The sequence below is a fragment of the Panthera tigris genome, chromosome B3 (genome assembly GCF_018350195.1).
Source record: "Panthera tigris isolate Pti1 chromosome B3, P.tigris_Pti1_mat1.1, whole genome shotgun sequence".
NCBI classification, from domain to species: Eukaryota; Metazoa; Chordata; class Mammalia; order Carnivora; family Felidae; genus Panthera; species Panthera tigris.
The window spans coordinates 42,813,645-42,831,851 of NC_056665.1; the positions used below are offsets into that span (position 1 = coordinate 42,813,645).

Consider the following 18,207-nt stretch of genomic DNA (forward strand, 5'->3'; position numbering starts at 1 on the left):
ATGTTATTGCTGAGCTCTTATAGGAGAATGGTTAATAAGAACACAAAAATGTAACAGTGTAGATCCAAAAGTCAAAGCCATTTTCCTGCTTTTTTTCTTAAACCTTTGTATTCACATGTACATTAAAATTTGATTTGCAGGTGGAAATATGCAATTGATTCTGTTCTTGAAGTTCATATAAGAAGGTACACACAGATGTGGTCATGGAGTAACATAAAAAAACACAGGCAGTTGCTCAAGAGTTATAAAAGTGCCTACAAAAGTAAGCTAACCCAGACTAAAGTCCCAGAAGAAATACAGAAACAAATTCAGGTATATTTTGCATGTATTAGTGAAAGCTATTACTTGTTAAATCATCCTTCAGTGTTAGTTTTTCTAAATTATAAATATAAAATATAATTTTAGGAAGAATAGGACTGATCTTTTTTTGAAAAAATGCAGAGTTTTTTTTTCAGTTTTTTCTTCTTTAAACAAATCTTTCTTTTCCATCCTAATGTCAGATAAAATGTGGTTACTAGAAACTATTGGGAGAAATGGCTTGGTTTTTTTATAATAATGTTTAGAAAATTAGTAGCAGAGCTGTTCAAATATATATTTATTATTAGCTAGATATATGTTATTAGTTGTGTTACTGGCTTTTTTTAGGAGCTCAAAATATTATTTATAAAAAAAAATAGCTCTTATTGCTTAAAATAGGAATCCCTTTGGAAAAATAGAGAAACACGACTCTGAGTATATAAGTTGCTTAATATCATCTGGTCTTGATTATATGACTACTTCTGCCACAAATTCATAATGTAAAGAATTAATTGAGTTCCCATTATTCTGAAATACATGAGAATCATTAATATTATATATTAGAAAAAGGATCAAGTTTCTCAGAATCTGAGGTCTGATGTTCTCATGTATAAAATGGAAACAGGATCTGTCTTACAGAGTTCTGAGAATTGCATGAAATAGCACATAGAATACCTAATACACAGGTCACCAATACATATTAGATTCTTACATACTTTTATGTAAATTCCCCAAGTCATTTTCTACTTTAGCTTCTTGTGGATTTATAGAATTTTGCATTCTTAAATTTTGTGTTTTATAGTACAATCGTTATAAAATACTATAGACTAGAGTGAGTCAGAAGTAAGAACCATAAGGATAATACCTAAAAGAAGCCTCTCTCCTAAATATTCTTGTATCTGTAATGATCTTATTAAAATTCTTACTTTCATATTGTATTTTTATACTTACACTTACATGAGATCACAATTACTGTTTATTCATGGACTGGATAAGCCTAGAAATCTTAGAATAAAAATTTTTTTAATCTAATGCCATTTTTCTTGTTTACAAGTATCTCTTTGTATTTTATAGGATTTGGAGAAGACTCTAGATGTTTTTAACATAATTTTAGCAAGGCAACAAGCACAAGTTGAGGTAATAATTTTTATTTGCTCATTTTGTGTTTTAAACATGTTACTATTACTCCTGTAAACTTAAGATCAGGAAGTCTTAAGTTTCAGGGGATTTATTCAAGTATAAAGGTTGAGTTTTCGTGCCTTCATTTGGTCTCAGGAGAAAAAATTGGAACATTGGAAAGAACACATTAACATGAAAGGGCAAAAAGTTTTAATTTCTAAAAAATTTTTTTTAATGTTTTTATTTTATTTTTGAGAGAGAGACAGAGCGCAAGTGGGGGAGGTGCAGAGAGAATGAGAGAGACACAGAATCCAACGTAGGCTCCAGGCTCTGAGCTGTCAGCACGGAGCCTGACGTGGGGCTCGAACTCACAGACAGTGAGATCATGGCCTGAGCCCAAGTTGGACACCTAACCGACTGAGCTACCCAGGTGCCCCAAAATTTTAATTTTATGACAAAAAATTTGTAACTCCCCAAAAGAAAGTAAATAAAAGTTGTCTGTAATCCTAGCAACACAGAATGCTGCTGTTAACATTTTGACACACAGTCTTGCAGTTTTTCTCCCATGCCTAAGTGCTGACTTAAGTTTGCTCTTTATCCCCCGTCCCTTCACTTTGTCTTTGCCTTGTTTCCTTTTCCCTCCCTCCCTTCCTTCCTTCTTCTTTCCCTTCCTCCTTCTCTCCTTCTCTCCTTCTCTTACTTCTTTTCTTTTTTACCATAATTGGAATCAGTCTGTTTATATTTCACAATTCATGCCGACTTATCCCACTTGGCATATCCTACCAATAATGGCATGTCTCCATTGTTCCATGTCAATCCTATTCTGTAACATGACATTTTTGATAATTAAAAAAAAATAAATTGCAAGTACAATACAACTCACTGTAGGAAAGTTAGGAAATAAAGATATACAAAGAAATAAAATAGAAACAACTATTATCTCACACTGAATATACCTACAGTTGATAATTTTTTGTATATTTTTTAGTCTTTTTGATATTTATAGATCTCTGTACACATACTCATATTCAAAAAAAATTTTTTTACGTTTATTTTTGAGAGAGAGAGAGAGAGAGAGAGAGAGAGGGAGAGAGAGAGAGAGGGAGTGGGGGAGGGGCAGGGAGAGACACACACACACAGAATCTGAAGCAGGCTCCAGGCTCTGAGCTGTCAGCACAGAGCCCAACGCAGTGCTTGAACCCACAAGCCCACAAGCCATGAGATCGTGACCTGGGCCGAAGTTGGATGCTTAACTGACTGAGTTGCCCTGGTGCCCCACATTTTTAAATGGGATTAAAGCACACGCCTATTCATTCATTTACTTAGTAAGTACTCATTGAGTGCCTATTTTACTAGCATCATGGTTAAGAGTGTGGACTCTGGAGTCAGATGGTCTAGATTCTAATCCCAGCTTTGCCTACTTGCATGATCTTGGGCTAGCTCTTTCATCTCTCATTGCCTCAGTTTCCTGATTTGTAAAATAGGATTAATTCATAGTATGTACATCACAGGGTTACTCTGAGGAGTACATGATAATCCATGTAAAGCACTTAGACTACTGAGTGCTTGGCACATAGTAATTAGTAAATAAGTGATTTTTTTTCATTCATCATCATCATCTGTATTAGCATACAGAAATTAACAGAACAAAAATCCCTTACTTACATTCTAGTAGAAAGAAAGATAATAAAAACATAAATAAAAATAAAGTTGAAGGGCATACAGAAAAGGAATATATCACTGGGGCCAGGCAGTAATGATGATGAGGGTTGCAATTTTAAATAGGGTGGTCACGGAAAGCCTCACTAAGAAGGAAACATTTAAGCAAACACCTGAAGAATGTGAGGAATCAACCAGAATGCTTTCTGAGGGAAAAGTGTACCAGGCAGAAAGAATATAGCAAGCTGAAAAGTTTTGAGGTGACTATCTGGTTCACTCACGGAACTAACTGAGTGGTGAGAGAGAGGAGAGTGGTCGTTAGCAAGGTCAGAGTGGAACATAGTGGAGGAGTAGGAGGGGTGCTTATGGGAGTTGGAGAGGGTGCCAGATTGTTAGGGTCTTACAAGTAATTGTGTGAATTTGACCTTTACTCTGAATTAGGGAGCCATTTTGAGAATGGAATGATACAGTCTAACTTATGTTTTAAAATTCACTCAGTCTGCTCTTTTGTGTAAAAAGGAGAACAAGGGTGAAAATAGGGAGATCAGTTAGGATGCTGTTGAAATATTTGAGGTGAGAGATAATGGCTGAGAGTGGTTGCAATGGAGGTGATGAGAAAAGGTCAGATTCTGGATAGAATTTGAACATAGAGCTAATATTTCCCAACTGATTAGATACGGGTTATAACAGAGAAATTGGAGATGACTTTAGAGATTTTGGCCTGTCGCAGTTGGAAAGATGAAGTTTCCGTGAAATGAGATCGGGAAGTCTGGATAGAATAAGCTTGGGTGAGGTGGGAGAGATGAAGAATTCAGTTTGGGACCTATTAAGTTTAGCTATCTTTTAAATAAAGTTGTGGATGTATGGAGTAGACAGTTGGATACATAAATTTATAGTTGAGAAGAGAAATCTGTGCTAGGTATATACATTTCGGAGTTGTCAGTACATAGATGGTATTTAAAGCCGTGACATCAGATGAGATCACCTCGGAAATTAGAGTAGCTAGGGGAGTACTCCAAAGACCCAAAGCATTCTATTGTTACAGGTCAGAGAGATGAGAATCAACAAAGTTGATCATGGAGGAGTTGCCAGGGATGTAGTTGGGAAGCTCTATGACTAATATCCTCAAAGTCAAGTGAAGAAAGAATTGCAAGCAAGAGGGAGTGATCATATGTGACAGATGCATCTGATTGGTCAACTGAGCTGAGGACTGAGAATTGACCATTAGATTTACCAAAATATGAGATGTTTCAGCCATTATTTCCTCAAATAATTTTTGATCACATTCCTTTCTTTTTTCTGTCTAGGACTCCCAGTTTTATACACACACACACACACACACACACACACACACACACACACTCACACACAGCCGACCCTTGAACAATACAGGAGTTAGGGACCCCCTACACTGTAAAAAATCTTCATTAACTTTAGACTCCCCCAAAAGGTAACCACTAATAGTCTGCTGTTGACCAGAAGCCTTATTGATAACATCAACAGTTGGTTAACACATATTTTTTATGTTATATGTATTCTATACTGTACTCTCAAAGTAAGCTAGGGAAAAGAAAATGTTCTTAAGAAAATCATAAGGACAATATATTTATGGCACTGTACATATATAGAAAAAAATCTATGTATAAGTGGAGCTGTGTAATTCAAACCTGTGTTGAAATAATTTTTGGTCTACATTCCTTCTTTCCTTCTTGGATTCAAGTTTTATACACATACACACAAATGTGTACATATATACATATATATGAGACCTTTTGATACGCCACAAATCTCTGAGGCTTTGTTCATTTTTTTAATCAATCTTTTTACTCTCTGTTCTTTGAATTGGATTATTTCTATTGGTACGTCTTCAAGATTATATTTTTCTCTATCATCCCTATTTTACTGTTGAGCCCATCCTAGGAGTTTTTCCTTCAAATAATATGTTTTTCAGGTCTAAAACTCATATTGAGTTCCTTTTTATAGTTCCCATTTCTCTACTGAAAGTTCTAATCTTTTTAGTCATTTCAAGTGTCTTTCCTTTCATATCATCTAGCAGAAACTATAACGGTTCTCTGCTGGTTTCAGCATTGAGGTTATCTGACCATTGGATCCATACCCAGCACCTGGGTGGCTCAGTCACTGAAGTGTCCAACTCTTGCTTTTGGCTCAGGTCATGATCTCAATGCCATGAGATTGAGCCCTGTGTCAGGCTCCATGCTGGATATGTCATTGGTTTGGGTCCATTTTGTACATGAATAGTAGAGGAGTTAGTTGGAGACTTGTGCAGGTCTTTATATCTTTGCCCCTTTTGTTTAGGTCACTTTCATACACGGGGAGCTTGGGTTAGACTGAAATTTGTGCAGGTTCATACACAGAATTAAGAGATAATCCATTCCCTGGCTCTTCTGCCCCTGGTATTTCCCTCATCTTCTCTGGTTTTCATGGACTTCATTTTCTCATTCCTTGGCCAGCCTATGGAGTTTCTTTCAGGGGTTTAGCTACCTGTGCCTCTTCAGTGCTCCATGGCTGAGGCCCTTACTCAGGGTACAGCCGTGTGAAGTAGTTTTCTGTGGCTTAAAGCCGGTGACTTAAAGCAATGCACAATTATCTCAGAGTTTCTGTGAGTCAGAAGTTCAGGTATAGCTTGTTACCTGAGATCTCTGCTTATGGTCTCAAAATATTTCCATGAAGATGTTGGCTGAAACTGGTTTCATCTGGGGTGTCACTGATGAAGGATCTGCTTTTGTTGGCAGATTTTAGTTCCTTATGCCTGTGGGATGTAGGACTCCAATTTCTTGTTGGCTGTTGGGTAGAGGGTGCTCCTTAGCTCATCATTTCATTTCATTTCTTTGCCAGATGGGCTTCTTAACATGGCCCACAAGATGGCAGCTTGCTTTTCCTTTTTTTCTTTTTAATTTTTTAAATGTTTATTTATTATTTTTGAGAGAGAGACAGAGTGTGAGCAGGGGAGGGGCAGAGAGAGAGGGAGACCCAGAATCCGAAGCAGGCTCCAGGCTCTGAGTTATCAGCACAGAGCCTGACATGGTGCTCCAACCCACAAACCACAAAATCATGACCTGAGCTGAAGTTGGATGCCTGACCGACTGAGCCACCCAGGTGCCCCGTCAGCTTGCTTTTTCAAAGGGAGAGAGAGAGATTCCAGCAAGAAAGCTGGTACATTTTCATGCACATAGTCACATACATCTTGTCACCTTTGTCATATTCTGTTGGTTAGAAACAGGTCATAGGTCATGTCTGCACTAAAGGGAAGGGGACTGCCCAAAGGCAATAACATCCTCAGGAGGGAAAAGTTAAGGGGCGAAAGAGGGTAGGCACAACATGTGAGGGAAAATGCAAAAACAACAACAACAAAACATGGGTAGCTCATTCTGGTGGAGATGATTTCTCCAAATTTTGACTCCTATCTAGCATCTGCCTACTTTGCTTAGTTTTTAGAGTCTGTTGTAGATGATTTTTATATTTTGTTCAGAATTTTTACTCATTAATGTGAAGGATGGGCTATATAGGACTTATGCCACCATGGAACTGAAAGTTTATTGTTGGATTTAGCAATAAAGAAATCAATTAAAGAGCAGTTTTTATAGAAAAATGTGGGTAGAGACAATAGGAATGAGAGAGAGTGGATGTCTAGGAATTGGAGACATTGAGTGTTGACAGTGTGATACCTTACTGTAAGGAGAGAACAGGTCAATGGAATGGTAACTGGTGGGGAATGTGGAGTTAAGAAAAGGTTTTGTAACTTGCTTTTCTTTCTTTTAAAAAATTTACTATAGCATTCCATTTTTATGCCTGTAGAATAATTTCTCCAACATAATTTTAAACAACTGAATAGTATTCCATTCTGTGCATATATCAGAATTTGCTTCACTATTTCCCACTGATTATATTTAATTATAAATGACACTACAATGAACAGCCTTGTCTACATGCTTTCTCAAAAATTTCTTACTTTCTTTTTTTTTTTTTTTTTAATGTTTGTTTGTTTGTTTTTGAGAGACTGAGAGAGATCGAGTGTGAGCGGGCGAGGGTCAGAGAGAGAGGGAGGAAGGCACAGAATCCCAGGCAGGCTCCAGGCTCTGAGCTGTCAGCACAGAGACCGACGCGGGGCTTGAACCCATGAACCCTAAGATTGTGACCTGAGCCTAAGTCAGATGTTTATCCAACTGAGCCACCCAGGTGCCCCACATTTCTTATTTTCTTAAGGGCAGGTTCCCCAAGGTGCAGTTTTGGGGTCCAGGAGTAGGAGTATTTTTTTTTAAGTTTATTTCTTTTGAAAGAGCAAGTGAAAGCAGGGGAAGGGCAGAGAAAGACGAAGAGGGAGAATCCCAAGCCGACTCCACGTTCAGCGTGGAGCCCAACGTGGATCTAGAACTCACAGCCATGACATCATGACCTGAGCTAAAATCAAGAGTTGATGCTTAACTGTCTGAGCCATGCCATCGCCTTGAGTATGAGTATGTTAGAAGGTATTTGATAGTGCTTGGGCTTGTTCCTATGAATTAAAGGAATGATTTGCCAAAAGCAACAGATCATTTCAATCCTTTCTACATTAAGTTGCTTGACCTTTAAGTGGGTGTACTGAACATCAGTTACTAGTTCCTTAAAAAATCAAAGGAAGGGTTTATTGTTCAGTGCCATGGATAAAGGGATGGATATAGATGAAGAAAAGGCAAGTAGCTTCATCCAAGGCTAAAGTTTTTTTCATTGTAAAGGAAAATCCACAGGGTCACAGAATTTAAAATAGAGGCAGAGAATTGGCTGAAGTTACTTACCATGGACCCTTAACTGCATAGGGCAGGAAGGGAAGACAGCAGAGGGGTATTAAAGTGAAAGGGTCCTGCACCCCTCCTTATGTTAGGTCATATACGTTTTACAACTCATTTTTGGTCTCATATAGATAAGAGATTTTTTACTTTGAAATAATTGTAGATTCACAAGAAGTAAAGCAAAGATATTTCACAGAGGTCCTGTGTACCCTTCCCTCAGTTTGCCTTAGTGGTTATGTCTGTTGTGATTATAATATAATATTAAGACCAAAGATTAGACACTGGTATATGCTATGTACGTATTTCTAGGTCAACTCTCATTTTTGAAAGTATTTTTTAAATGATAATCATCAACATGTAGGAAAGTTTTTTTTCACTATTTTTTTATTTTGCTGTTTTCTTCATAATCATTATCACTGTTTGAAATTAGTATCTTTAAAAATTTTTTTAATGCTTATTATTTATTTTTGAGAGCAAGAGAGAGAGAGAGAGAAAGAAAGAATACACAGGGGAGGGGCAGAGAGAGAGGGAGATACAGAATCTGAAGCAGGCTCCAGGCTCTGAACTGTCAGCACAGACTACGACGTGGGGCTTGAACCCCTGAACCGTGAGATCATGACCTGAGCCAAAGTTGGATGCTTAACCTTAAGACTGAGCCACCCAGGGGCACCTGAGTGGTTCAGTCAGTTAAGCGGCTGCCTTCAGCTCAGGTCGTGATCTCATGGTTCTTGGGTCCAACCCCCACATTGGGCTTTCTGCTGTCCGTGCAGAGCCCACTTCAGATCCTCTTTCCCTCTTTCTGTCTGCCCTTCCCTTACTTGTTCTCTCTGTCTCTCTCTCTCTCTCTCTCTCTCTCTCTCTCTCTCTCTCTCTCAAAAATAAATAAATAAAAAGAAATTTATAAAAAAAAAAAAAAAGACTGAGCCACACAGGTTCCCCTGAAATTAGTATTTTTACTGCTTTCTAATTAATTAACTTCTGTCTTCTCTTTATTGTCTAAAATTTTCAGTTTATTTTGAAATTCCTCAAAATCTGTGACATGCTGATCACAGCTTTACAAAGATTTCAGTGCTAATAGTGGCTGTATCTTTTTTTTTTTTTTTTTTTTTTTTTTTAGTTAGGGATTTAAATAGAGATTTGAGAGGGCAAAAGTTGAATGTTGGGGTTGGTCACTACATTATTTTAATGTCCTGTATCAACATTTTATTTTTTAAATTCCTTAATGATTAACTTATTTTTCAAAATAAAAATGTTTTCCCTTAAAGCTGAAAAATATGTTTTCTCTTATCAAAAAGTAAAATTTTAATGAGTGATAAAAAATATGGTAACAAAAAAATTTAGTGCCTGCCCTTTTTTGAATTAGTTTAGTTATTAAAAAGATTACAAAATATATTTTTTTAAAGTAATCTCTACACTCAACATGGGTCTTGAACTCATGACCCCCAGATCAGGAGTCGCCCATTCTACTGACTAAGCCAGTCAGGTGCCCCAGTTTAGTTTAAAAAGGCTGTAATAAAATATCAAATATTGTATAGCCATTCCTCTATTTAGATTTATAGAGAACTGTTCGTAAATCTAGATGATATACATTTAATTGGATGTCTTTTCTGAAAATAGCTCAGTTTCATCTACTTCCAGCTTGATGATCTCTGCTGTTGTTGAGGAACTCTTGTCTGGTTATCTCAGTGGTTCTGAATCCTGCTGCACATTAGAATCCCTAGCGAATTAAAACAAATAATGCTTGGAGTCCACTTCCTCAGGATTTGATTTAATTGGTTTGTGGTGAGGCTCGGACATTGTTGTTGCTGTTTTTGTTTTTGTTAAAGTTTCCTGATGATTCTTTTTTTTTATTTTAGTGTTTTTATTTATATTTGAGAGCAAGAGACAGAGTGCAAGTGGGGGAGGGGCAGAGAGAGGGAGGCACAGAATCCCAAGTAGGCTCCAGGCTCTGACCTGTCAGCACAGAGCCTGACGCGGGGCATGAATCCATGAACAACGAGATCGTTACCTGAGCCATAAATTGGACACTCATTTGGTTAACTGAGCCACCCAGGCGCCCCTATTTCCTGGTGATTCTTAAGTACAGCAAAGATTGGATACCACTGAGCTATGATAATATCCACAGTAGCTGATTTGCCATTTACTTTCATTTTGCAGATTCAAACAGGGCCTGAACGTATGCATTTCTCTCTGGTTTGTGACAAAAATGTTACATTTCTCCCCTACTTAGTCTTTACATTCTCAGGCACTATCTTAGTGTCCTGAATTATCATTGGTGTCATAGTGCTCTTCTGTCACTGCTTTTTGTTGAAAGGAAGAGCCCTATTCATAGGTTGCACGATTTCTTTGTCTTAAAGATTCATAACTTACTGTTGAACTATGTAGCCTGCATCTAAATGCTACATTTGAAATTTTTTGAAACCACTTTCAAATTTTATTATTTCTTGTTTTTTATTTCAAGTGCCTCTTCTCACTAACATTTCAACACTTAGGACTTATGTTGTTATGGACACGATGGAGTTAGTTCCACTCAAAAAATATCTCAAAGTTAAAGACAAACACAGCGCGCACTTGAATTAATAATATTGTTTCAAAGTCTGAGGTGAACTCAAGATATTGGTGGCTAAGAATTGATTTGCTTTTGCTGAAGCTTTGTGTTGATGAAAAGTTTTAAAGTAGAAAGTTTTGTAATAGAAACGAAAATAATAGCTACCGTTTTGTTGATATAGTTTGCTGGGTATCTATTCTGAGGAAAGTACTATTACTGTCTTCAATTTATATTAGCAAATGAAGGTATAGAGAGGTTAAATAACTTGTCAAAGTTCTAATTGTCATGAAAAATAAAATATCACATTAATCTTCTATGACAAGAGAAGTTAAATGTTATATCCTATGGAATATATAAAATAATCAAATGTATATATTTTTACTTATTACATTTCCGAATGCTGAAAATGGATTGGTAAGCTTGACAAAAGATAGTTATGGCTCAGCTGTCAGTGATGAAACTTTGACAGTTTTGTGCACAGACGTAGACGTATTCCCTTATTTATTTAATGTCTGGTTATTAAAGAGAACTTACTTAACTTAGTTTCATCTTGTCTTTACTAATTCACCTTTTTTTTTTTTTTTCATCTTCTCTTTTGGAGTATTTCACTTTTTGTTACACAGGGAGACTTGAAACATGTCACTACCAATTTCAAATTTTATATATTTTAAGTGGTAAAATTATTACTATTTTTTAGAGATTTTATTTTAAGTTTATTTCGAGAGAGAGAGATAGAGAGAGAGGATGCATATGTGTGCATGCAAGCAGGGGAGGGGTCAGAGAGAGAGGGAGGGAGAGAATCCCAACCAGGCTCTGTGCTGTCAGCTTTGAGCCTGACATGGGGCTCTATCCCAGGAACCATGAGATCGTGACTTCAGCCTAAATCAAGAGTCAGACACTCAACTGACTGAGTCACCCGGGTGCCCCCTAAGGTGGGAAAATTATTAAAGTTTACTTATTCAGGGAATGAAAAGATAGAGTCTAAATTACTTATCCCCTTAAATCTATTTATCCTTCTGTTGTGTACTTTTTGGTTATTCATCTATATTTTACTATTTGAAAGGAGCAGCAGAAAATCAAGCCAGGATTTACTGAGAAGAGAATAAAATGAGATTCAAAGGCTATCTGTTTTTATTTATGTTTTTATTTATATTTATATGTATTTATTTTTATTCACTTGTATTTATATATTTTTTTATATTTTTCTAGATATTTATAATTATATATATTTATTTTTATTTATATATTTGTATATATTTATATTATATATCTATATTTATATTGAGACCCTTACTATATTTCTTTTTTTAATCTTTATTGTTTCTTATATGAAATTTATTGTCAGATTGGTTTCCATACAACACCCAGTGCTCATCCCAACAGGTGCCTTCCTCAATGCCCATCACCCACTTTCCCCTCCCCCCGACCCCCATCAACCCTCAGTTTGTCCTCAGTATTTAAGAATCTCTACGGTTTACCTCCTTCTCTCTCTCCCCCTCCCCTTCCCCCCTGGTCTTCTGTTGAGTTTCTCAGGATCTACATATGAGTGAAAGCATATGGTATCTGTCTTTCTCTGCCTGACTTATTTGTATTTATATTGAGACATTTACTGTATTTCTGACAATATGCAACCCCATCAAAATTTTATCAGTAGGAAAGTAAATTAGCAGTGGGACTATTAACCAAATCATGTTGAATACCATTTCAGAAGGCTTTCTTGACTGTTTTGAACCTGATGTCATGTTAAAAAAATTAACCATTATTCTTACCTGGCTATACCTGAATATGAAGAGGGCATTTATTCTTTAATTAAATTAAACATTTTTACTTTTAAATTTAAATTTAAAATTTTTACTTTTTTAGGTGATTCGATCTGGGCAAAAATTAAGGAAAAAGTCTACTGACACAGGCGAGAAACGTGGAGGCTGGTTTAGTGGGTTTTGGGGTAAGAAGGAGTCTAAGAAAAAAGATGAAGAATCTTTGATTCCTGAAAGTAAGTTTCAAGTCAGATATTTTATTGTACATAGATAAGAAAAAAATATAAGTTCTATTTTAGCCAGTTAGTTGAATTTTACTATGTTTATTATTAGTAAACGTGTGAGCAGATACTTCAGGCTAGAATAGCTCTGGATTTATCTAGCTAAATTAAAACTTTGCTATTTTTGAGAAAAATTATTTGTGTGAAGTTTTATAAGTTTAAATTCAGAAGCGTCAACATCTGGCATTTCTTATTGTTACTTTTTCCATGGGTATTAAAAGTTTCACTTAATTTTTAACATACTTAGGGAATTCTAAAATCTTTATGACAGATTGGTATTCCCTTAATGGTGTCTTTTTTTTCTTTGCCTTTTCTTGACCTAAGCAAGCAAATACATGATGTTTGTTTTAACTAGGCAAAGTAGTATATTAGAGGATATTGCTTGGCTGCTTTTGCTTTTAGCATTTATGTCTATTTATTTTAGGGCACCTGTTAGTTTGGTTTGATTTTTTTATTATACCTGTAAAACTGAAGCAATTGATTTCTTAAATTCTGTCATTTCTTTGTAGGTATTGATGACATTATGACTCCAGAGGAGAAAGATAAGCTTTTTACTGCTATTGGTTATAGTGAGAGCACCCATAACTTAACTTTACCCAAGCAGGTAATTATTTTTAGGTGGTTTAAGAGGTATTTTGTTTCATTTTACTGTATTATCTTGAATTGTGTTAAATGAGTTACTGATTTTATGAAAGTGTTATCATTTGTTTCTGTTTTACTATTTTATTTGTTAAATGTTTCCAGTCAGACCCTACCAGTTAAAACTGTCTTCACTTTTAGATTTGGTCACTTTAGTGAATGTATGAATAACCTGATTTAAACAAGTACTTATTATCGAGTTCAGTTGAATCTTTAAAAATTTTATCTTTAAAATAATTATTGTATTATGTGTGTAAAGGCTGAACAAAACCAAAATGTATTGCATTTATCACACAGGGAACAGTGGTGTCACTGTCAGGGTTAAGATACAGACCTTGCTATAGATTTGGCACTGTTGTGAGATTCATTCCTTTCTTTCACTAGATGGATTTTGCTCATTTTCATTGCTGTATAGGATTCGGTTATTTCAAAATACAACAACTATTCTTTCTTTTGTTGATGCACATTTGGCTTATTTGTATTTTTTGCTTGTTATGCTGCTATTAACTTCTTGTAAATGCCCTTTAATGTGCATATGTGAGAATTTCCGCTCTGTATATTCTTAGGAGTGGAATTTCTGTGTCATAGGATGTAAGTATGTTTTTACTTTAATAGATTTTGCTAATCAATAGTTTTCCAAAGTGAAAACATTTCCATCAGCAGTAGATGAGGATTCTTGTTTCTCCACATACTTGTCTATTCTTGGCATTGACAGTTTCTTCAAGTTAGCCATTCTAAATGGTATGTAGTAGAATTTCATTGTGGTTTTAATTTGTATTTCCTGAATGGCTAAAGAAGTTTTTTTTACTTTTTAAGTAATTATAAGCCTATTAGGTATCTTCTTTTGTGAAGTAGCTTTTGAGTTTCTTATTTATTATTGTGTTGTCTTTTTCTCACTGGTCTGTAGGCATTCTTTATATGTTCTGGGTATGAGGCCTTTGCTAGTTAGGTGTGTTGTTAATAACTTTCCCCACAGTGTGGCTTGCCTTTTCGTTTTTGGTGTGTTGCAAATATCTTCTCCGACAATGTAAGGTAATGTGTATTTTCACTTTTAAATGGTGTCTTTTGATGGATAGATGTTCTTTATTTAATGTTACCTGATTTGTTAATCTTTTCATTTATGGATCGTGCCTTTTTTGTGTCTTGTTTAAAAAGTCTTAACTCACTATAAGGTCATAACAGTATTTTCTTTCCAGAAGCTTTATAATATTTTACTTTATATATTTAGATATAAGGTCCATTTAGAATTGGATTCTTGTATATGGTGGGAGGTCTTAAAAAATTTAAGATAAATTTTTTCTCTAGATGGCTGTATACTTGACTTCTCATTGACTAGTGAAAGGACCATGCTTTCCAGTTACCCTTTATCATCAGTCAAGTGTCTGTGCTTATGGAATCTTGGTTATATTGGTTATTTGTCTTTAAAGGCATGCTGTCTTAGTTACTCTAACTTTGTAATCAGTCCTAAGATCTAGCTGTGTAAATCCTTCAACACTGTTCTTCTTTAAGACTGTCTTACCTATTCTTGGCCCTTTACATTTTTATACAAATTGTAGAACCAGCTATTCAGTTTCTACAAAAAAACTGTGAGACTTTGGGATTTATTGAGTATATAAATTAATTTGGGAGATAATTGACATCTTTATAATCTTGAATTTTCTAATCTATAAATAGAGCATATGCTTCTGTGTATTGACATCTTTAATTCCTCTCAGTAATGTTTTGAACTTTCTGTTTAGAGTTCAACATCTCTTGTTGGATTTGTTATAAATGGTGGCTTTAAAATTTTGTTGAGGTAGAATTTATATATGATAATAGGAATAGATCTTAAGGTTCATACTGATAAATTTGAGTAGTTGAATACACCTATATAATGACCTGCCCAAAACAGAACATTTTCATCCCCCCCAAACAATTCCCTCATCATCTTTTCTAGTCATTCTTCCTCTCCTGCCTTACAAAAGCAGCCATGTTATGACTGTGTCAATATAGATTTCTTTTTATTGTTATCATGTTTTTTATCTCATGGTATATCTGTCATTTCAAGTTTTGGTTATTGATAAAGCTTCTTTGAACATTCTTATACAAGTCTTTTGTGGACATATATTTTTATTTCTCTTGGGTAAATACCTGGGAGTATAATTGCTGGGTCATAGGGCAGATGTATATTTACCTTTTTAAAAACTGACAAACAGTTCTTGAAAATGATTGTGATATTTTCTATTCCCATACACTGATTCCAGTTATTCCACATCCCTGCCGGATGTCATATTGTCAGGGTTTTTAATTTTAGCAAGTCTAGTGGGTATGGTACACTATTCCACTATGTTTTAGAATGTATTTTCCTGATGACTAATGATAGTCTCGACTAATGAGTTTTCATATCTTGTTGGCCATCTGTATATATTCATTTATGCAGTATCTTATGTTAAAGTGTTTTTTCCCCATTTTAAACTTATGTTATTTGTCCTTTTACTTTTGTTTGTAGAAGTCTTTCTATATTCTTTGTACAAGACAAAAATGTTTATGTGGTATTTTTCCTTCATCTGTGGCTTGCCTATTGATTTTATTGAAGGTGAAAAATATTATGAAAAATAATTTAATTTAATCCATTTGTCATTTTTTAATTTATTTAAAAACTCTTTCCAGCTTTATTGAGATGGAATTGACATATAACTTAGTGTAAGTCAAGGTGTACAGTGTAGTGATTTCATATATGTGTATATTGCAAAATGATTACCACAGTAAGGTTAGTTAACACGTCTGTCACCTCACATAGTTACAATTATTTTTGGGGGGGAGGATGGAAATATTCTTTCTCTTTCTCAGTTTATGGTGAGAACTTTAGAAATCTACTCTCTTTGTATTAGTATTGTTACCTGTATTCACCAAGCTGTACTTCATGTCCACAGAACCTTTCATTATATGTAAAACATTGGTTTGTGAGCATAATTTGTTCTGGAAACATGCTTGTAATCCAAAGCACTTGCATATCAAAGTGAATTTCCCCATAAGAAATAATGGACACTCAGTTGATTGGTTCCATAACCCCCAAATATTCATATAAAAATGATTATAGTACTGTAATATAATAGAAATAATAAAGAAAATACAAAATATAAAGAAAAATAAACAAATTAACTTGTACTTACCTTTGAAAACCTTTGTGGCTGGTGTGAGGGAGACTAGAAAGAGGAGGGTTATTGTGTGGGATGACTTTCACTCTCACTAATGGAATCACTGCTCTCTGTTGGCTTGATGGAATCTTTTTCTTTTCGGGCAGCTTTAACAAGGAATCTATTTGGGGTACCTGGGTGGCTCAGTCGGTTAAATGTGCGACTTGGGCTCAGGTCATGACCTCATGGTTTGGGACTTGGAGCCCCTCATTGGGCTCTGTGCTGATAGCTCAGGGTCTGGAGCCTGCTTCAGATTCTGTGTCTCCCTCTTTCTCTGCCCCTCCCCTGTTCATGCTCTGTCTCTCCCTGTCATGCAAAGATAAGTAAAATGTTAAGTAAATAAACAAATAAATAAACAGACAAACCAACAAGGAATGTATCCAATGACAGTTGCTTTTGCCTCCTTTTGAGGATTTCATGGAAATTGCATTGACAATCACCCATAATCCCGCAGTGAGAGAGAGAACAACCATGGGCTCAGTTGTGATCATATGACATTTGGTGTCACATACTACTTGTATTACAAGACATCACTTGTTTATCAAGTTAAAATTTATTAGAAATAGTTGCTTATCTTGGGGAACCTGGATGCCTCAGTCAGTTAATCGTCCAACTCTTGGTTTCAGCTCAGGTCATGATCTCATGGTTTTGTGGGTTTGAGCCCTGTGTTGGTCTCTGTGCTGGTGGTGCAGAGCCTGCTTGGGATTCTCTCTCTTCTCCCTCTCTCTCTGCCCCTCCCCCACTCATGCTGTCTGCGTCTCTCTCAAATGAATAAATAAACTTAAAAAAATTTTTAAAAAAGATGTTTGCTCATTTTACAGAATACTCATAGAACAAGTTAGTCTCAATTCAAGGTTTTACTGTATAACTGGAAGTTTGTACCTTTTGACCACCTTTACCTGATTATTGACTCAAACTCCTTACTCATAATTGGTCTGTTCAGATTTTCTCTTTCTTCATGATTCAGTCTTGGTAGATTCTACATTTCTAGAATTTATCCATTTTTCTTAGGTTGTCTAATTTGTTGGTGTATAGTTGTTTGTAGTAATCTCTTAGGATCTTTTGTATTTCTCTGGTATTGGTTTTAGTATGTCTCCTCTTTTATTTATAATTTTATGTGTTGTCTCTCTTTTTTTCTTGCTTTGCCTCGCTGAAGTTTTGTCAATTTTGTTCTTTTCAAAGACCAACCCTTGGTTTTGTTAATCTTTTCTGTTGTTTTTTTTTTCTCTATTTCATTTATTTCTCTTCTTATCTCTATTATTTCTTTTTTCCTTCATTATAACATTGGGTTCAGTTTGTTCTTTTTCTGGTTCCTTGAGTTGTAAAGTTAGGTTGTATTTGAGATCTTCCATTTTCTTGACATAGGAATTTATCACTATAAATGTCCCTCTTAGAACTGCTTTTGCTGCATCCCGTAAGTTTTGTGTTTTGTTTCCATTTTTGTTTGTCTTGGGCTGTTTTTTTTTTTTTTTCCTTTTGATCTCTTCTTTGATCCATTGGTTGTTCTATGTATTTGTGAATATTGTAGCTTTCCTCTTATTAAGATTTAGTTCTATTGTGGTTGGGAAAGATACTTGATGTAATTGGTATCTTCTTGAATTTTTTGAGACTTGTTTCATTGCCTAATATGTGTTCTATGCTAGAAAATGTTCCATGTGGGCTTGAAAGAATGTTTATTCTTCTGCTGTTGGGTGGAATGTTTTATGTATATCTTTTAGGTCCCTTTGGCTTATAGTGTTGTTTAAACCCATTGTTTCTTTGTTGACACTCAGCATGATGTATTTGTTGTTGAGAGTGGGCTATTGAAGTCCCCAAATAATATTATATTACTGTTTATTTCTCTTTTTAGTTCTGTTAGTATTTGCTTTATATACTTAGATGCTCCAATGTTGGGTGCCTAAGTATTTACAAATGTTACATTTTCTTGATTGATAGATCCTTTTA

At 35.3% G+C, this 18,207-nt stretch overlaps 1 protein-coding gene across 1 annotated transcript in view; it reads left to right on the forward strand.

Annotated features, from left to right (window-relative positions):
* VPS13C (vacuolar protein sorting 13 homolog C) overlaps nt 1-18,207 on the forward strand; it is a 193,366-nt gene that overhangs the window by 46,414 nt on the left and 128,745 nt on the right. The window contains 4 exon segments of the mRNA XM_042988726.1: nt 141-312; nt 1,372-1,434; nt 12,274-12,403; nt 12,958-13,052. Coding sequence (XP_042844660.1) covers nt 141-312; nt 1,372-1,434; nt 12,274-12,403; nt 12,958-13,052 — 460 coding nt within the window.